This window comes from Petromyzon marinus, chromosome 1 (genome assembly GCF_048934315.1).
Source record: "Petromyzon marinus isolate PM22_M1 ecotype Great Lakes invasive population chromosome 1, UKy_Petmar_22M1.pri1.0, whole genome shotgun sequence".
In the NCBI taxonomy this organism is placed as follows: Eukaryota; Metazoa; Chordata; class Hyperoartia; order Petromyzontiformes; family Petromyzontidae; genus Petromyzon; species Petromyzon marinus.
In genome coordinates, this window is record NC_133667.1 from 11,780,888 (window position 1) to 11,798,667 (window position 17,780).

Sequence of the window (17,780 nt, forward strand, 5' to 3'; positions counted from 1 at the left end):
GCTCAGGGAAGGTGAGGGGCAATTCTCTCAAAAGTTGTCCAAGCTTGTCTGCTTTTGCACTCACCTCCCTGAACTTGGCTTTGAGTTCAGAATTGCACTGCAGGACAAATTAGCTCCGTTTGAAGCACAGGAGGGGCATCTTGCACATCGAAGGAGAAGGGGTCAGCAAACATTTGAAAAGTGGCTCTGTGTGTCTTGAAGTCTGCAAACCTGTGATCAAATTCCTCCTGTAGCTTTACAATGGCATCAGCATACTTCTCACCACTGAATGGTGTGCCCGTGTCCATGAGTGCCTTGCATGCTGGGAAATGGCAGAGGTTTGTCTGAGAGAGCTGGGCTTTCCATAACACAAGTTTTGTGGAGAATGCTCTGACTTTGTCATAGGCAGCACTGACAAGCTGCCCCTGGCCTTGTAACTTCTTGTTCAGTACATTCAGCTCCTGTGTGATGTCAACAAGAAAAGCTAAGTCCATGAGCCATTTGGGATCACTTAGCACGGCAACAGCCATCCCATCCTTCTCCATGAAGGCTTTCACTTCTGCTCTCAACTCAAAAAACCTCTTCAAGACGTTTCCCCTGCTGGGCCAACGTACCTCGGTGAAGTAGAGCACATCCTCATATGCTGACTCTATGTCCTCTAAAAAGGCGCGGAACTGCCGGTGCTTTAAGCCCCTGGATCTGATATGGTTGATGCATTTCACAACGACAGACATCACATTGTCAAACTTCAGGCATTTGCTGCAAAGGGCCTGCCGATGGATAATGCATTGCAGAGCAATGGCCTCCTCCACACCCTCCTCTTCCAGTTTTCTCTGAGCAAGTGCCACCAGTCCATTTCTCCTCCCTGTCATCGATGGCGCCCCGTCGGTTGTTATTCCAGCAAACCTCTTCCACGGTAAACCGGCATCCACAATGGCACCACGCGGCTGGCGAAATATCTCCTGAGCGGTGGTCTGGCCATGCGTCGGATTCGCTGTGAGCAACTCTTCCGTCACTTCAAAATTGTCGTCAACACCACGGGCATGCATTGCGAGCTGCAATGCGTGTCTGTGCTCTCATCAAGAGCGACTGAGTATGCACGGAAATGTGTTGGCTTTCTCACGCAGTTGAATGTGTATGTTACCTGACAGGTCAGAAATGCGCTCTGCCACTGTGTTGGCTGATGTTGCTAAACTGACCCTTTTCCGGACAGACTATACGTGCAGCCTGTAACATGCACTTTTTGATGAACTCGCCGTCTTTGAATGGCTTTCCCGCCTTAGCAATCATCTCACTCACCACATGGCTAGCTTCGACTGCTGCATCACTCTCTTTGCTTGCTTTCTTAAAAACAAAAGCTTGTTGCCTCAGTAGACGTGTTTTAAGATTGGCGACCCGGTCCTCTCTCTCTCATCTCCGTGGTATTTTGCATACTCATCAGTATGTCTAGTTAAGTAATGACGTCTGATGTTGTAGTCCTCGTGCACCGTCAAGTAGGGGGCCACAAAATATCGTTCCGCGGGCCGCAATTGGCCCGCGGGCCGCGGGTTTGAGACCCCTGCTTTAAACTATTGTCATTGTAGTGCGTGTTTAATGTGGCGCTGCACTCTGATGTTGTAGGAGTGTTGTTATAACAAATCTATATTTATTTAAAGTTGCGCATTTTGATGTTACGTCACATTTCTCAACCCTCCCCCCCTCGTCACACATCGTCACAAATGTCTGACCCCCCCCCCCCCCCTAGGTGCGTGACGTCATTTATGGACGGCCCCATAGCAGTAGCCAAATCGTCTAAACGCGCGTGATGTTGATTCTACATGTGGAGAGAAGAGAGAGAGAGACACCGCAAACTCCAAATATACAGCAGCAGCAGCAGGCGTCGTCAGGGTCGGGATCGAACCCACGACACCTCCTGTATACCAGGCGAGGTAGTCAACATCTCGCAACTGTGATGATGATGATGATGAGAGAAAGACACCGCAAACTCCAAATATACAGCAGCAGCAGGCATCGTCAGGGTCGGGATCGAACTCACGTGATCCTTACTCTTTGGTTTTTTCGGTAAAGTCACGTAGTTAAATCAAGATTTCACGACCTCTTGTATATCAGACGAGGTAGTTAACTCCTCGCCACCGTGTGATTGTGGCCATGCAACGCAAACAACGGATTACAGAGTAAAAAAAAAACAAAGTTTTCCATGTACAAATTTGCTATAGCCAGGGATAAAGGAGAACCCATTGCTGCTCCTTCCTTTTGTTTAAAGAAATCCCCTCTCCATAAGAAGTAAGTGTTATTTAAACAATGGCCAGCAAGTTTCGGAATATCTTTTTGTAAACCGGTAACTTTAATTGCTCTGACAGCTACCGGCTTAGTGCGGCCTGGAAGCGTATTATTAAATAATACACATTACATTTAAATAATTACTAATCTACAACTCATTACTAATCATAACCAATGACTGATTACTAATCGATTATATAATTACAATACCCCCCCCTCCGCCTCTAATCACTGCACCTGATATGAGTTAAGTGATGACGTCACCCTGCTGCTCTATATAAAAACCGGGAGCAAGCGAGGGCTTTACCATTCTGGCGAATTGCCCGATGATGCTGGATGTATTTACCAGCGAAACGTCGTACTCAAACTGTAAATGTGGATTAACTCTTCAACACACCGGTGGGCTGAAGTAGTGAATTATTTGTCTTTTGTCAACGTGACACTTTTTTTGCTGATTGGCCGTGTCGGGTGGTGGAGGGTTACGACACATTTATAAATAAACGCGATCTAACCCAAAAACCTTTATCATGAATAATATTGGTCGCGAAAGCCTACGTGTTAAACTGATTTTAGTTTTTATTGGTTTACTATATGGTATTCATTATATAGTGTAGTGTATACCCAGTTAATGTTAATAGCTCAGCTTATTGAATAATTTATTGAGTACATTTATTATATTGATGTAATTTACAATTAGGTTTTTCACATCGGTTTACTGTATGACAGTTGAGTTGTTGCAGCCCCCTTTGGCGTCCATGTACGAGGTGCCTCTGTGGACGTGTAGGCTTTGATTTTAACATAGCCATTTCCGTGACCAGTCACAAGCTAATCCCTCAGCTATTTGATATGTAAACCCCTTTGTCAAGGTGCCTCACTTCTCCCAACCAGCTTAAAAGTCGCTAGGAATCTTAACATCGTTTATTGAAGCTCTGTCGTCCCGACAGGTCTGTTCCTTTCACCTGAAGACGGGCGCTTGCGTTGTGGCCGAAACGTCGTGAGAATTTTATTGTGTTATTGTATTATTTTATTCTTATTCTACGTGACTTTACCGAAAGAACCAAAGAAGATGAATCCTTGCAGTCACAAAAGCTTAAAATCGAAATGTTTTCTCCTACAACATCAGAGTGCAGCGCCACATTAAATACGCACTACAATGACAATAGTTTAAAGCGATTTGAAGCATGTTTTATATTTTGGGGGGGAGGGGGCAGAGCTTTGTGACGTCATATTTGAGGGGGGGGGTCTGACTTTTTGTGACGCCGTGTGACGGAGGGGGATAAAAAATCGTCCAAAATCGCGTGACGTCATTTATGGACGGCCCCAAAGACAATGCCACTATCAGGGCATTGTCACCCTCGCCCCCGTGGTCCCCGACTGGATATCTGTTAGCGGGGGTTGGAGGGGGGGTAAAGAGCTTTACAGCTCATGGGATTTATCCTCAACTAAATAAATATGCAGATTTTCTGATTCTGACCGTTAGGGTTAAGGGTCCCACCCCCTCCCGTGACGTCACTTCCCGTGTGACGCGAGGCTCTCTCCCCCCTCCCTCTTCCCTCCCGCAAACATGGCCGCGTACAGGCAACGCATGAGGCTTCAGCAGGAGTCCAACTCTGTCGGCAGCAAGAAGAGACGGCGCGCGAACGTCGCCGGCGACGACGGAGGGAACGACGCGAAGAAGGCGAAGAAGGGAAAGAACGCGGAGAAGAGCCAGGCGGAGGAGGATGCCCGGAAGCCCACGGAGACCGTGATCCCTCTGCCCGTGTCGCGGGTGAGCACACGCAAGGCCGGCGCGGCGTGGTCAGGCGAGCCGAGGGCTCTCGCCTCCCGTCTCGTGCCGACTAGGCCAAAGCGGGTTAATTAATCCGATTGTTGGCTGCTCGCGAAGTTTAGCGATTAAACTCATTCCCGCGCGTCCGTTCGCCCCCCTTTCCCCCCCCCCCCCCCTGCTGTTAACTTCGTTCGCTATTTGTATGAGTTAATTTATCCGGAGCGTTAATTCGCTCATGAGGTAACTCATTCGGAGCGTTAATTCGCTTCTGAGGTAACTCATTCGGAGCGTTTATTCGCTGCTTTTGAGCCAACTCATTCGGAGCGTTAATTTTCTCCTGAGCCAACTCATTCGGAGCGTTAATTCGCTCCTTCTGAGCCAACTCATTCGGAGCGTTAATTCGCTCCTTCTGAGCTGACTCATTCGGAGCGTTAATTCGCTGCTTTTGAGCCAACTCACTCGGAGCGTTAATTCGCTCCTTCTGAGCCAACTCATTCGGAGCGTTAATTCGCTCCTTCTGAGCTGACTCGTTACGAGCGGTAATTCGTTCCTGAGCTGACTCAGGAACGTTAATTCGCTCCTTCTGAGCCAACTCATTCGGAGCGTTAATTCGCTCCTTCTGAGCTGACTCGTTAGGAGCGTTAATTCGTTCCTGAGGTGACTCAGGAGCGTTAATTCGCTCCTTCTGAGCCAACTCATTCGGAGCGTTAATTCGCTCCTTCATCAACGTCTCCGTTGAAGAGAGTATTCGCGGTTGGCCGTTTTGCATTCTCTGCACAAGTTTACGTACCGCGTTTGATTCTTAAGTTATCAAGCTGCTTGTACGCACACGTATATATCAGAACAAAAAAAAACATCTTAACGATTGTTGGAACTTTGTCAATCCGCTGCTGATCGAGGTGGGGGGGGGCGATGTTGCTGTTGGACTACTCCAGGCCGATCGGGCTACCTGCGGGCCTTCGAAGCCGCACGCGGTTGGCTCTCTCTTCATTTTAAGGGCCTGCTTTCGTGACCGTGTGTTTTTTTTTTAATTAAAGACCCACCCGCGTTCCTTGAAAAAATCCTGTCGAGGCTTTTTTGCCCGAATTCGGAAAGAAAAAAAATGGAATGGCTCACGATTATATTTTGGTTTGCCGGCCCCTGGACTGTAACCGTACCTCGAGTAAAGTATTGGCGCCGCTGTGGCTACCTCGCCTGGTGTGCAGGAGCGCGTGGGTTCGATACCGACGCTGACGATATCTGCTGCTGTATATTTGGAGTTTGCGGTGTCTCTCTCTCATCATCATCACAGTTTGGAGATGTTAGCTACCTCGCCTGGTGTGCAGGAGTAAGTGGGTTCGATCCCGACGCTGACGATGTCTGCTGCTGTATATTTGGAGTTTGCGGTGTCTCTCATCATCATCATCACAGTTTGGAGATGTTAACTACCTCGCCTGGTGTGCAGGAGCGCGTGTGTTCGATCCCGACGCTGACTATGCCTGCTGCTGTATATTTGGAGTTTGCGGTGTCTCATCATCATCATCACAGTGTGGAGATGTTAACTACCTCGCCTGGTGTGCAGGAGCGCGTGGGTTCGATCCCGACGCTGACGATGTCTGCTGCTGTATATTTGGGGTTTGCGGTATCTCTCTCACCGCTCAGAAACCGCGTATTTATAACGGGGTGCGTTCCGTGTCGTAACGGTACGCGCTCCGCGTTATAACGGCGGGGGGGGGGGGGGGTGGAAGGGGCAGTCGCATGTGCCGCGGTGTGCGGAAAGTGTTCTCGAACCCCGCGTTTCGCGCAAGTCAAGCGGGCGGACTCAGCCTGTGCGTCTCCTCCCGCAGGGCCGCTGGACGAACAAAGAGCGAGTGCTGATCTTCTCGTCGCGTGGCATTAACTACCGCACGCGGCACCTGATGCAGGACCTGCGCAGTATCATGCCCCACTCCAAACCCGGTATGGAGAACTTGTCTCGAGAACGTGGAATTTCCTAAACTGAACTTTTACGTAAAATTTTACCAGGTAAGGGACCACCGAGCTGCTACATAGTTCTGTTTCAGAAGGGACCTGTCCGTGAATGATAACTTAACGAAATGGCTCATTTACCGAAATTGATAGCAGTAGCCAAATACTCATGTTGATGCAGAATGAGAATGTTTGTTTATACTGGAAGGATCCGATGAGATTTGTACAGTAGCGGCGGGTCAGAATGTTATAACAACAAACAATACAAAAACACCATATGAGTACAAAGTAAAGTATAGGATAGGTAAACAAATCGCTTAAAAAAATACAAATAAAACTAAGCAATTTGTTATTTTTTCAGAAGCACGACCTGGCTATCACAAATGATAGTTCAAAGAAGTGGCTTATCATCATGGAAATTCATAGCAATCGCCAAATACTCTAAACGTGTGATGATTCACAAGTCTGGCAAAATCGCCCGACGATGCTGCGAGATGTGATTACCGGCAAAACGTCACACAGTGCTCAAATTGTAAATGTTGTGGATTTACTCTCCAACACACAACCAGTGGGCTGAAGTAAATAAATAATTGGTGCGTTTTTTTACGTACGTGTCAAAACCGTACCTGGTCGGCTGTGTCGGGTGGTGGCGGGTTAACGACACATTTAAACTTACCGCGATCTAACACAACAAAAACCTCTATTATGTACGCTGAGAAGTCTCAACAGTGGCCCGATGAATACAAAAAAAATCCATGCGCTGATGACGTTGCCTTGCTTGTGTGTGTCCCCCACACCCACCCCGTTTTATTTTTTTACAGACACAAAAATGGACCGGAAGGACAAACTGTTTGTGGTCAACGAGGTACAGAAAAGTGATTTGCGTCCGCATTCCTCTGTGCAATAAAAAATACAAACACTACATGTATGGCCGGCCATGCGGCTTCGCACGCCAGGCAGTCGTGCCGAGCTACCCCCCATACATGCGCCTCAATCGCACACAGAAGCCATCCCCTCGTGTTGACCAGAGGTCACTTGAATGGATCTCAAAAGTAGTTCCGTGGTAACCGATTCTGTGGCCCTTCTCCCGCACCTCCGATTAGCACGGTTGGCTACGTACGGCGAGAAAGAAGTTCAACGTACAGTAAAACCTCGTTATTGCGGTATTTGATTTTTCGTAATTGTGGATAATTAGGTTCGGCTGCGCTTTCGTCATATATGCGGTGTTAGTAATTCGCCACGAGTCGAATTGCCGTACCGAATGGTTCAATTTCGGCATGCACGTAACGGCGACCGCCGCGTGCCACGACCAAAACAACGACTCGGTTTGGCGGCGGTAAGCGTGGTGAGCGTCGGTGAGTGTGGTGAGTGTGGTGAGCGTCGGTGAGTGTGGTGAGCGTCGGTGAGTGTGGTGAGCGTCGGTGAGTGTGGTGAGCGTCGGTGAGTGTGGTGAGCGTCGGTGAGTGTGGTGAGCGTTGGTGAGTGTGGGTGCAGACCCCTCGCTTTGGACTTTACCTTGTTTTGTGCACTCTGTGCAAGGCAACCCTCTTGAGACATGCCGTCTACGCCTACATCAAGAAGTTATAGAAAGGGACCAAAGTATAAAGCCCCTAAGTCTTGCGAGACAAATCCAAAGTTTTGGATAGAATTGATGCAGGTGTGTGTGTCGGTGCGTATGGTGTGTGTCGGTGCGTATGGTGTGTGTCGGTGCGTATGGTGTGTGTCGGTGCGTATGGTGTGTGTCGGTGCGTATGGTGTGTGTCAATGGTGTGTGAAGAGTTTGGGAAAACAAATTTGGATTATTTTGTTATATTGGGGCAGGAGGGACTGGGGAGCACCCTTGTTCATTAATCGGAATATTGGAAAATTCTGCAAGGCCAGAGCCCCATGTGTCGCATTAACAAGGGTTTACATAAGATTTGGGGGGGGGTGGGGGGAAATACATTTTATTCAAAACGGTAAACGCGTGATGTGTGCACCTTCAGATCTGTGAGATGAAGAACTGCAATAAGTGCATCTACTTTGAGGCAAAGAAGAAAATGGATCTGTACATGTGGTGAGTGAATCCCTGCTGCGCGATTGGTTGTCGTGACGGACACGCGGTCGGGGGGTGGGGGCTTCAAACTTTCCAGAGGATCTTCATGATGGGCCAGTGTCTCGGAGCTACCGTGCCAACGATGCCGAGATCCTGAGTTCGTAACCGCGTCCCCCTCCCGCCCGCTCCGCTCTCAATCTCTCCGGCTCCTCACCATGTCCCCCCCCCCCCTCTCCTTTCCGCTCCTTTTACCCACTCACTCCCCCCCCCGCACGGGGACAAACTTTCCCCTCCACGTGCAGCGAGAAGCACCCTCTCTGTCTCGTTTCTGCTCTTCCCTCTAGGCCACCTCCCCCCCCCCCGGCCCATCCTTTGCTCCATCCCTCGGTACCCACCGTTACTTCCCGTTTCCTCTGACCTCCCTCCCCATGCCCATCCCTATCCCCACCATATCACCTTTAGCTAACCTCATTGTACCACTCGTAACCCTTGTAAAGCACCTTGGATACAAGGCACTGTATAGATGTAAGATTAGATCCGTATTTACGACATGTTTCACTGCAGGGCAGTTTTTTTTTTCGTTTTAATTAGGCTGCTGTCCGGAAGACCTCTTTATTTTTTTCTGACCTTTTGTATGCGACCATTGCACGCCCGCGCAATTTGGGATCAAAGGCATTAATTAAAGTGGCCGCCCACATCCTGTGTTTGGGAATCGCACCCCACCACGCAGTTTCGTCTTCTTGGCATCTCCATTCTGCCATCTGTGTCCCCATTTAAAACGACTCCCTTATTTTTTGATTTAAAGCTTTCGTGACTGCAGTAATTCATATTCTTAGTTTTTTCGGTAAAGTCACGTTGAAGAGAAACAACAAAATAACAAAATATATATAAAACAATAAAAAAAATTATCACGACGTTTCGACCATAACTCAAACGGTCATCATCAGATGTGTCGGTTTGCATAAATTTATTTAGAAAACGGCATATTTATTTATTTATATAAAAATAACGTTTGCGTCACGCAACGATTGGCTGTTTGCCAGGACTAGTCCATCTATTTTTTGAAAAGAGGAGGGGGGAGACGAAATTTGTTTTTATGTATGCTGTCTGAAAGCCACTGTAAGCGTGAACAATCAATCAAGAACTGAAATGATTTATCAAATCTTTCCAATGATTGCTAAGATAGAATCCATCTTCTCGGTTGAAATTGTCTCTGTGTTTGTATATGTGGATAGCCTCATGAACGAATCTCTCATGGAAGCCAGATGGCTTACAAAGAACCTCCGTCTTGGAAAAGTCAATGGCATGTGAGCCTACTGAATTAGAACCATGATCTGCTACGGCCGAGGTGTTGGTCCTACCGTGTTTAAGGTCTGCTTTATGTTCACGAATGCGGTCCGAGATATGGCGTTTGGTTTCTCCAATGTAACTACTACCACAGAGGCAACTTAGTTTGTAGACACCAGGGTATTGTATGTCCGGAATCACATCTTTTACAGACGGAACCAGATCACGGATTTTATGTAATGTGTTGAAACGGACCTGGATCTTGTGTTTATTCAAGATTTTGGAGATTTTTTTTTTTTGTGATCCCAGCAATGTAGGGTAAAGTGATGGTTTTGAAAGGCTCCTCAAGAGGGTTCTTCTTCATGGTTTGAGTGATAGCTTTGCGGATTGTATAGTCGGAGTAACCATTAGCCCTAAGAGCTTGGGATAAGAAAGCTCAGCTGATCGAGTCTCTCACCTTCCTGAAGAGATGCCGCGACTCTGGGGTAATACCAATCGCATTTACACTCACCTCTGCTACTGTAACTTCTTCTAATGCGAAACGAATTCTTTTCAAAACTAGCTTAGCTCTTATCTCAGAAAAAATCAGACTTATACGCACAGAACTAGATCAGTTAGACAAGACACTCTACAAATCACACTTATCATTGACGGCAATAATGTCCACATCGGATTGGGAACATGTAGACAATATGACTGCCTCTTCAACTGCTACTATGTCGACCAAATGTAAGGAAAACCTGATTTCCAAATTTAACCTCCTCTTCAACAAAAGACCGGACCCACACACCAAAAAGTTAGACGTTAATAAAGTCGTAATTAATCGCAGTAACAGTTCTTTTTCCGATGGTCTGAAATCCGTTTTAGCTAAAGGTCTAAACTTTGCAGTCACACCTAAACACATACCAGTTAATGATATAATTGCCCAAGTAGACGTTGCTCTCAGGGGCCTGGGTCACATCGCTGCAGACGTAGCAAGATCTGAAATCGCTGCAACCCTCAAAAACGCTAAGATGCCAGCTAGCAACCTCAGCAAAGATGAGCGTTTTGAATTATATAAATTAAAAAAGAGGAATGATATTGTAGTTCTCTCAGCTGACAAAGGCAATGCTACTGTTATCATGGATAAAATAGAATACAACAACAAAATTAAAGAATTAATCGACGATGGTAGTTATACAAAAATAAAAAGAGATCCCACCAACAGCCTCGTCACACAAACCAACAAAATAATTTCTGATTCAACCGCATTAATTGATCAATCTCAACAGTTTTCGTTGAAACCTTCTGCTGCCAGGCCACCAAGATTATACGGCTTACCAAAAATACATAAAGTTGATACACCTCTTCGTCCCATAGTCTCTACTATCAGCTCCCCCACCTACAAACTAGCTCGTTTTTTGTCTGAAATCCTGCGTCCTTTCACTGGAAAGACCACCTCTGCGGTACAAAATTCTACTCACCTGGTATCAACAATCAAGGGTATTTCCCTGTCCCCAGACGACCTGCTTGTCAGTTTTGATGTAGTTTCCTTATTCACCAAGGTTCCTGTACCTGACACCATTGCAATCATTGAAGACTTGGTTCATCAAGGACTAAACACTGAGGTACCCCCCCTGGTGAGACACTGTTTAACCAATACATACTTCACTTGGAATGGAACTTTCTACAAACAAACTGAGGGCACCCCAATGGGCTCCCCCCTTTCTCCAGTTATAGCTAACATTTTCATGGAGAAATTTGAGACTGACGCCATCCAGACTGCCACTCTGCGCCCAACCTTATGGAAGAGGTACGTGGATGACACTTTTGTCATCTGGCCACATGGCCGGCCTGCTCTAGACCAATTCTTCGACCACATCAATTCCATACACCCAGCCATCAGATTTACCATGGAAGTCGAAATAGATGGCAAGATACCTTTTTTGGATGTCCTAATTAAAAAGAGACCTGATGGTTCAATGAGCCACTCTGTCTACAGGAAAGCTACCCATACGGATGCTTATCTGAAACCGGATTCCCACCACCATCCATCACAGAAGAATTCTCTCATCAAGACTCTGTATCATAGAGCCCAATGCATATCCGACCAGGAACACATAAGCAGTGAACTCAAGCACGTACACCAAGCTCTTAGGGCTAATGGTTACTCCGACTATACAATCCGCAAAGCTATCACTCAAACCATGAAGAAGAACCCTCTTGAGGAGCCTTTCAAAACCATCACTTTACCCTACATTGCTGGGATCACAAAAAAGATCTCCAAAATCTTGAATAAACACAAGATCCAGGTCCGTTTCAACACATTACATAAAATCCGTGATCTGGTTCCGTCTGTAAAAGATGTGATTCCGGACATACAATACCCTGGTGTCTACAAACTAAGTTGCCTCTGTGGTAGTAGTTACATTGGAGAAACCAAACGCCATATCTCGGACCGCATTCGTGAACATAAAGCAGACCTTAAACACGGTAGGACCAACACCTCGGCCGTAGCAGATCATTGTTCTAATTCAGTAGGCTCACATGCCATTGACTTTTCCAAGACGGAGGTTCTTTGTAAGCCATCTGGCTTCCATGAGAGATTCGTTCATGAGGCTATCCACATATACAAACACAGAGACAATTTCAACCGAGAAGATGGATTCTATCTTAGCAATCATTGGAAAGATTTGATAAATCATTTCAGTTCTTGATTGATTGTTCACGCTTACAGTGGCTTTCAGACAGCATACATAAAAACAAATTTCGTCTCCCCCCTCCTCTTTTCAAAAAATAGATGGACTAGTCCTGGCAAACAGCCAATCGTTGCGCGTGACGCAAACGTTATATTTTATATAAATAAATAAATAAATATGCCGTTTTCAAAATAAATTTATGCAAACCGACACACCTGATGATGACCGTTTGAGTTATGGTCGAAACGTCGTGAGAATTTTTTTTTTATTGTTTTATATATATTTTGTTATTTTGTTGTTTCTCTTCAACGTGACTTTACCGAAAAAACTAAGAATATGGACTCCCTTATTATTATAACATCGCTAAAAGTTTTAAGTGTGAATGCACGAAATAAGAATCGGTTTAACCCTTTCTGGCTATAAAACAGGAGGTGTTAAGATGTTCAAACGCCAAAGAGAATCCTTTTGCATGGAATCAAGTTCGCGTTAACCACACTCACTCGTGCTCAACATGCAACCAAGCACGCTCTGGTAATTATCGATGCATTGTCTTTGAAACTTATTGGCCTGCACCAGAGACAGCCTGCTTTTCGGGCCTAGTCTCACCCAGTGTCAGACCAGAGAGCGCCAAAGGGCGAACAGCACAAAGGCAATGCCGTGATCGGAGAATTTTTAGTTCGGTGGTGAGCAGCTACACAATGGGACCCTTTTGCTCGTATCAAAGTATGAGAAAATAATTTTATACTGGGAAAAAAAAGGCGAGCGTGTGGTCACAACCACTGTGACCAGACACAGCATGGTGGTGGGGGGTGGGGGCAGGACGCCTTTGTCTAGCAATGTTCAATAAACTTGCACGACACTTGAGAAGTACAACCGTAGTCTGATAATTAAAAAAAAGGCACGCGCTGCCGGTGTCGCTTTGCGTGCTGTGCCCCTTGTCCAGGATTTCCAACGTCCCACATGGGCCCTCGGCAAAGTTCCTCGTTCAGAACGGTGAGTATTGACACGCTCATGTCTTTTTTGCGCGTTCACGTTTGTGTATTTCGGGGGGGGGGCGAGCGTTTGGCTGTGTTTGCGTTTGGAGCTGTGTGCGTTTGTGTGTTGGTGTACGTGGCCACGGAGAGCATCTGGCCTGGCACAAAGCGCCGTGGCGACGTCACCACCAATGGGAAGCGAATGGCGGCTGTTGTTGGGGGGAGCGGCAGTGTAGCGGTTAGCATGCCGCGATATGAACCGCCGACCTGAGTTCGATTCCCGCTCATGGCTGGTGACGATTATCTGCACCGGTACTGGGCCTCCCCTGTCATTTCAGCCTCAAATGAGTACCTGGTGCGGTGTGAAAACATCGTCATTAGGGAGACAAAGGCGGCCGGGCATGGTGCTGGCCACCCCACCCCCTTGTGTGCTGTGTAAGCCTTCATAGGTGCTCGCTAACAGCACTTGCCCCAACAGCCTATAAAGGCTATACGGGGGATCTTTGTACGAGGCCTCGGGGTGCACCTGTGCATCTGACCTGGCACGAGCGCTGTGGCGACGTCACCGCCGCTGAGTAGCAAATTGCGGCTGTTATTGTTGGGGAAGCGGTAGTTTAATGTTCTTTGGTTCTTTCGGTAAAGTCACGTAGATAGAAAAAATTATAATAAAGTGACTAAAAATTCCACGACGTTTCGATCGCAACACAAGCGGTCGTCGTCAGGAAAAAGGGGCTTCGCCTCTAAAGGCACACCGTTTATAAAGGTTCGGAGATGGGCGTAGCCCAAGTGTATCGGCAGCACCAACAATGCCAATGCAGCAAAGGGCCGCCAGGAAATCCCTGCACCCCGCTCCACAAACCACACTGCTGACGGTGGAGGTTGATTGACAAGAAAACACAAGTCAAGTCACGTACCCAAAGTCGTCTAATGGTTTGTGTGCCGTGCCACGAACCCGGCGACCCGAGTTCGAATCCTGCTCACGGCTGGTGACGATTATCTGCACCGGTCCTGAGCCCTCCCCTGGGCCGACTCAGCCTCAGTGAATACCCGGTGCAGTGTGTAAACATCAACGCTCGGGAGACAAATGCGGCCGGGCGTGGTGCTTACTCGCTTGCTACCCCACCCTCGTGTGCCACGGTGCCGGCCTTCGTAGGTGCTGCTCGCTTAACAGCACTTGCCCCGAACAGTCCGTTAAGGCACCACGGTGGATCCTCGTCTTGTTGCGTGCGCGTCAGTGGCGCCAATTGAAGGAGGGCGACGCAGGGTAGTGTGGCCGTGGCGGCGTTGGTGGACTGCGGCTGGACGAGGCTGACGTGACGTTCGTTTTTCCGTGCGGTTTTTCAGTTCACACAATGGCGGAGCTCAAGCTGACGGGGAACTGCCTCAAGGGGTCACGGCCACTGCTGTCGTTTGACCCGGTCAGTGCTCGCCCGCTAGCTCGCTCACCCGTGCGCTTGCCTACTCGCCCGTTCACTCGCTCGCCCACCTACTCGCCAGCTCGATCGGCTCCCCGCTCGCTCACTTTCTCATTCGTTCCATTGCCTGCTTAGTCACTCACTCGCTTAGCCGTCGGTTAATCATTCACGCACCTATTCTCAATATTTTAACTGGAGGAATCCGATGTGCTATGAAGCTCGTTTTCACAGATGGCCAGTAGGGGCACGGGGCTCGAATGTTACAAGAACAAACAGTACAAAAACACGATAGGGGAGTGCAAAGTATAGGAAAGGTAAACAAATCACTTGAAAAAAATGTTTCGTCTCGTTTGCATATTTTTTAATCTTACCAAGTAAGGCCCACTGAGCTATTATCTTCTTTTTCAGAAGCGACCTGGCTATCGCAAATGACAGCTCAACAAAGCGTCGAAATTTATAGCAGCCAAATACTGGCCTACTTTTTAACGCGCGTGCTTGCTCGACCACTCAACCTGCCCACTCAACTCCAAAACTCGCCTACCCGCTCACCCCATTTCGCTAGCGCACACCACTCGATCTACTCCCTCAATAGTTCGCTCGCTTGCCCGCTCGCTCGGCTGTTGGTCGATCGACTCGCTGGCGGCGATGCTGCCGATGGTAACATATTGCCTCTACGACGACGGGTGACGTTGGTTCACTTTCTTCGCGGCGGTAATCACCGTGTTGAATCGTCCGTCGGTTCCGCGCCCTGTGATCACCGCGACTTGATGCCCTGCGTGCGTTCTCCCCATCTGTGGCGCGTAGACATTTGACACCGTTCCACACTACGCCATCCTCAAGGAGCTCTTCACGCAGGTGCGTGGGTCTGCCCTCCACGCGCGCGCGCGTCTCCCCCGCTGCGCGTGTCTGTGTACGCCGTGAGCGCTGTGTGCGCACACCGTGTCTGTGTACGCCGTGAGCGCTGTGTGCGTGCGCACCGCGAGATTCTGCTTGCACCGCGAGCGCTGTGCGAGCCACGTGTGGTTGTGTGTTCTTCCAGACGTTTGCGACGCCGCACTACCACCCGAAGAGCCAGCCCTTTGTGGACCACGTCCTCTCATTCTCCATCGCCGACCACCGCATTTGGATTCGCAACTTCCAGGTGCGCGTTCGGCGCCACTGTGGCCCAACACCACCACGGCCACGCAGGTCTACTGTGACTCACCCACGGCGCTCTCCTCACCCACACAATCTCACCACTCCTCACCCACCACGGCGCCCTCCTCACCCATACAATCTCACCACTCACCAACCACGGCACCCTCCTCACCCACGGCGCACTCCTCACCACTCCTCACCCACACAATCTCACCACTCCTCACCCACCACGGCGCCCTCCTCACCCACCACGGCGCACTCCTCACCCACACGATCTCACCACTCCTCACCCACCACGGCGCACTCCTCACCCACACAATCTCACCACTCCTCACCCACCACGGCGCCCTCCTCACCCATACAATCTCACCACTCACCCACCACGGCGCCCTCCTCACCCACGGCGCACTCCTCACCCACACAATCTCACCACTCACCCACCACGGCGCCCTCTTCACCCACACAATCTCACCACTCCTCACCCACACAATCTCACCACTCCTCACCCACCACGGCGCACTCCTCACCCACACAATCTCACCACTCCTCACCCACACGATCTCACCACTCCTCACCCACACAATCTCACCACTCCTTACCCACCACGGCGCCCTCCTCGCCCACAAATCTACCAGATTCATCGTGCAGGTACGCGCGCGCAGGCGCGACGCGGTGCGTTGTAAATATCGCCACCGGGGCGGACGAATGCGGCCGGGCGTGACGCTGGCCACACCCACCAACCACCCCGTCATGTGCCACAGTGCCGGCCTTCATAGGCGGTGGCGCTGCTCGTGACTTAGCCTGACAGCGCTTGCTCCCGACGGACCGTGAGAGGCTGCACTAAGACGGCGGGGCGGGGGGGCATCTTTGTCTTTGTAGATTGTGGAGGAGGACGGACAGCTCGTGGAGATGGGGCCCCGCTTCGTCCTGCAACTCATCCGTCTCTTCCAGGGCAGCTTCGGGGGCCCCACGCTGTACGAGAACACCCACTACCTCTCCCCCAACACGGTACGACCGGCACTACCTCTCCCCCAACACGGTACGACCGGCACTACCTCTCCCCCAACACGGTACGACCGGCACTACCTCTCCCCCAACACGGTACGACCGGCACTACCTCTCCCCCAACACGGTACGACCGGCACTACCTCTCCCCCAACACGGTACGACCGGCACTACCTCTCCCCCAACACGGTACGACCGGCACTACCTCTCCCCCAACACGGTACGACCGGCACTACCTCTCCCCCAACACGGTACGACCGGCACTACCTCTCCCCCAACACGGTACGACTGGCACTACCTCTCCCCCAACACGGTACGACCGGCACTACCTCTCCCCCAACACGGTACGACCGGCACTACCTCTCCCCCAACACGGTACAACCGGCACTAGCTCTCCCCCAACACGGTACGACCGGCACTAGCTCTCACCCAACACGGTACGACTGGCACTAGCTCTCCCCCAACACAGTACGACCGGCACCGGCGGGTGGTGGCGGGGGGGGAAACAGAGCAATCCCCCCGCCCCCGGCATTACGTGGGGCTGCTGCTGAGCGCAGGGCGCGCGCAGACGTTGAGAAAAAACTCAGATCGCCACGCTTTCATATCCCAAAGCGCAGAGGGTTGGAGCAAGTTGCAGAGTTGTGGGGGGGGGGGGGTCTGCGTGCGTCGCGGGGGAGCCCGTGGCAGGCTTGGCGCGGCTTTGTTTGCGCGGTGGGAAGGGAAAAAAAACTTAACGTAGTTGTCATTGCCCGTTCGGGCTGGGCCCCCTCCCACCCCCCCCCCCCCCTTCTGTGCGCGCGAGCAGCACCGTCGCCAGCTGCGCCAGCAGCAGACGGCGGCGCTGCGGGAGAAGCTGAAGCAGAAGCAGCAGGAGCAGCAGCAGGACGGACCCCGCGCGGACCTCCGCGCCCTCCCCGAGGACCCCACCGAGGGCGTCTTCGTAGGCCCGCCGGCGCCTGCCCGACCCGCGGCCGGCCCGCACCACGACGGCGACGACGGCGGCGGCGGCCGTCCCCGCAGGCCGCCGGCGCACGACACCTCGCGCCCGGGGCACAAGAAGAAAGGGGCGAAGCCGCTCAAGAGGAGCCGCTGGGCGATGGAGAAGCGCAGCAGAATGGGGGCGGCCGGCACGCTGCGATCGTAAACTTATTGAGCGGCGGGCTCGGTCGAGGTGGGGGAGGGGTGGGGGGGATGTGGGTGGGGGGGATGTGGCGGGGGGGGGGGGGGTCATAATGGCCGTGGCTTAGCTGCTGAGCCGGCGTGGGTGAGATAATC

General features: G+C 50.4%; 1 protein-coding gene across 1 annotated transcript; it reads left to right on the forward strand.

Annotated features, from left to right (window-relative positions):
• The first annotated feature begins 3,734 nt into the window (after positions 1-3,734).
• Positions 3,735-17,689, forward strand: BRIX1 (biogenesis of ribosomes BRX1). Its single transcript, XM_032955466.2, has 10 exons — positions 3,735-4,027; positions 5,854-5,965; positions 6,796-6,839; positions 7,960-8,030; positions 12,918-12,967; positions 14,293-14,366; positions 15,168-15,218; positions 15,403-15,504; positions 16,380-16,508; positions 17,311-17,689. Exons 1-10 carry the CDS (start codon positions 3,824-3,826, stop codon positions 17,647-17,649), a joined length of 1,176 nt encoding a protein of 391 aa, XP_032811357.2. The 5' UTR covers positions 3,735-3,823; the 3' UTR covers positions 17,650-17,689.
• The last annotated feature ends 91 nt before the right edge of the window (positions 17,690-17,780 follow it).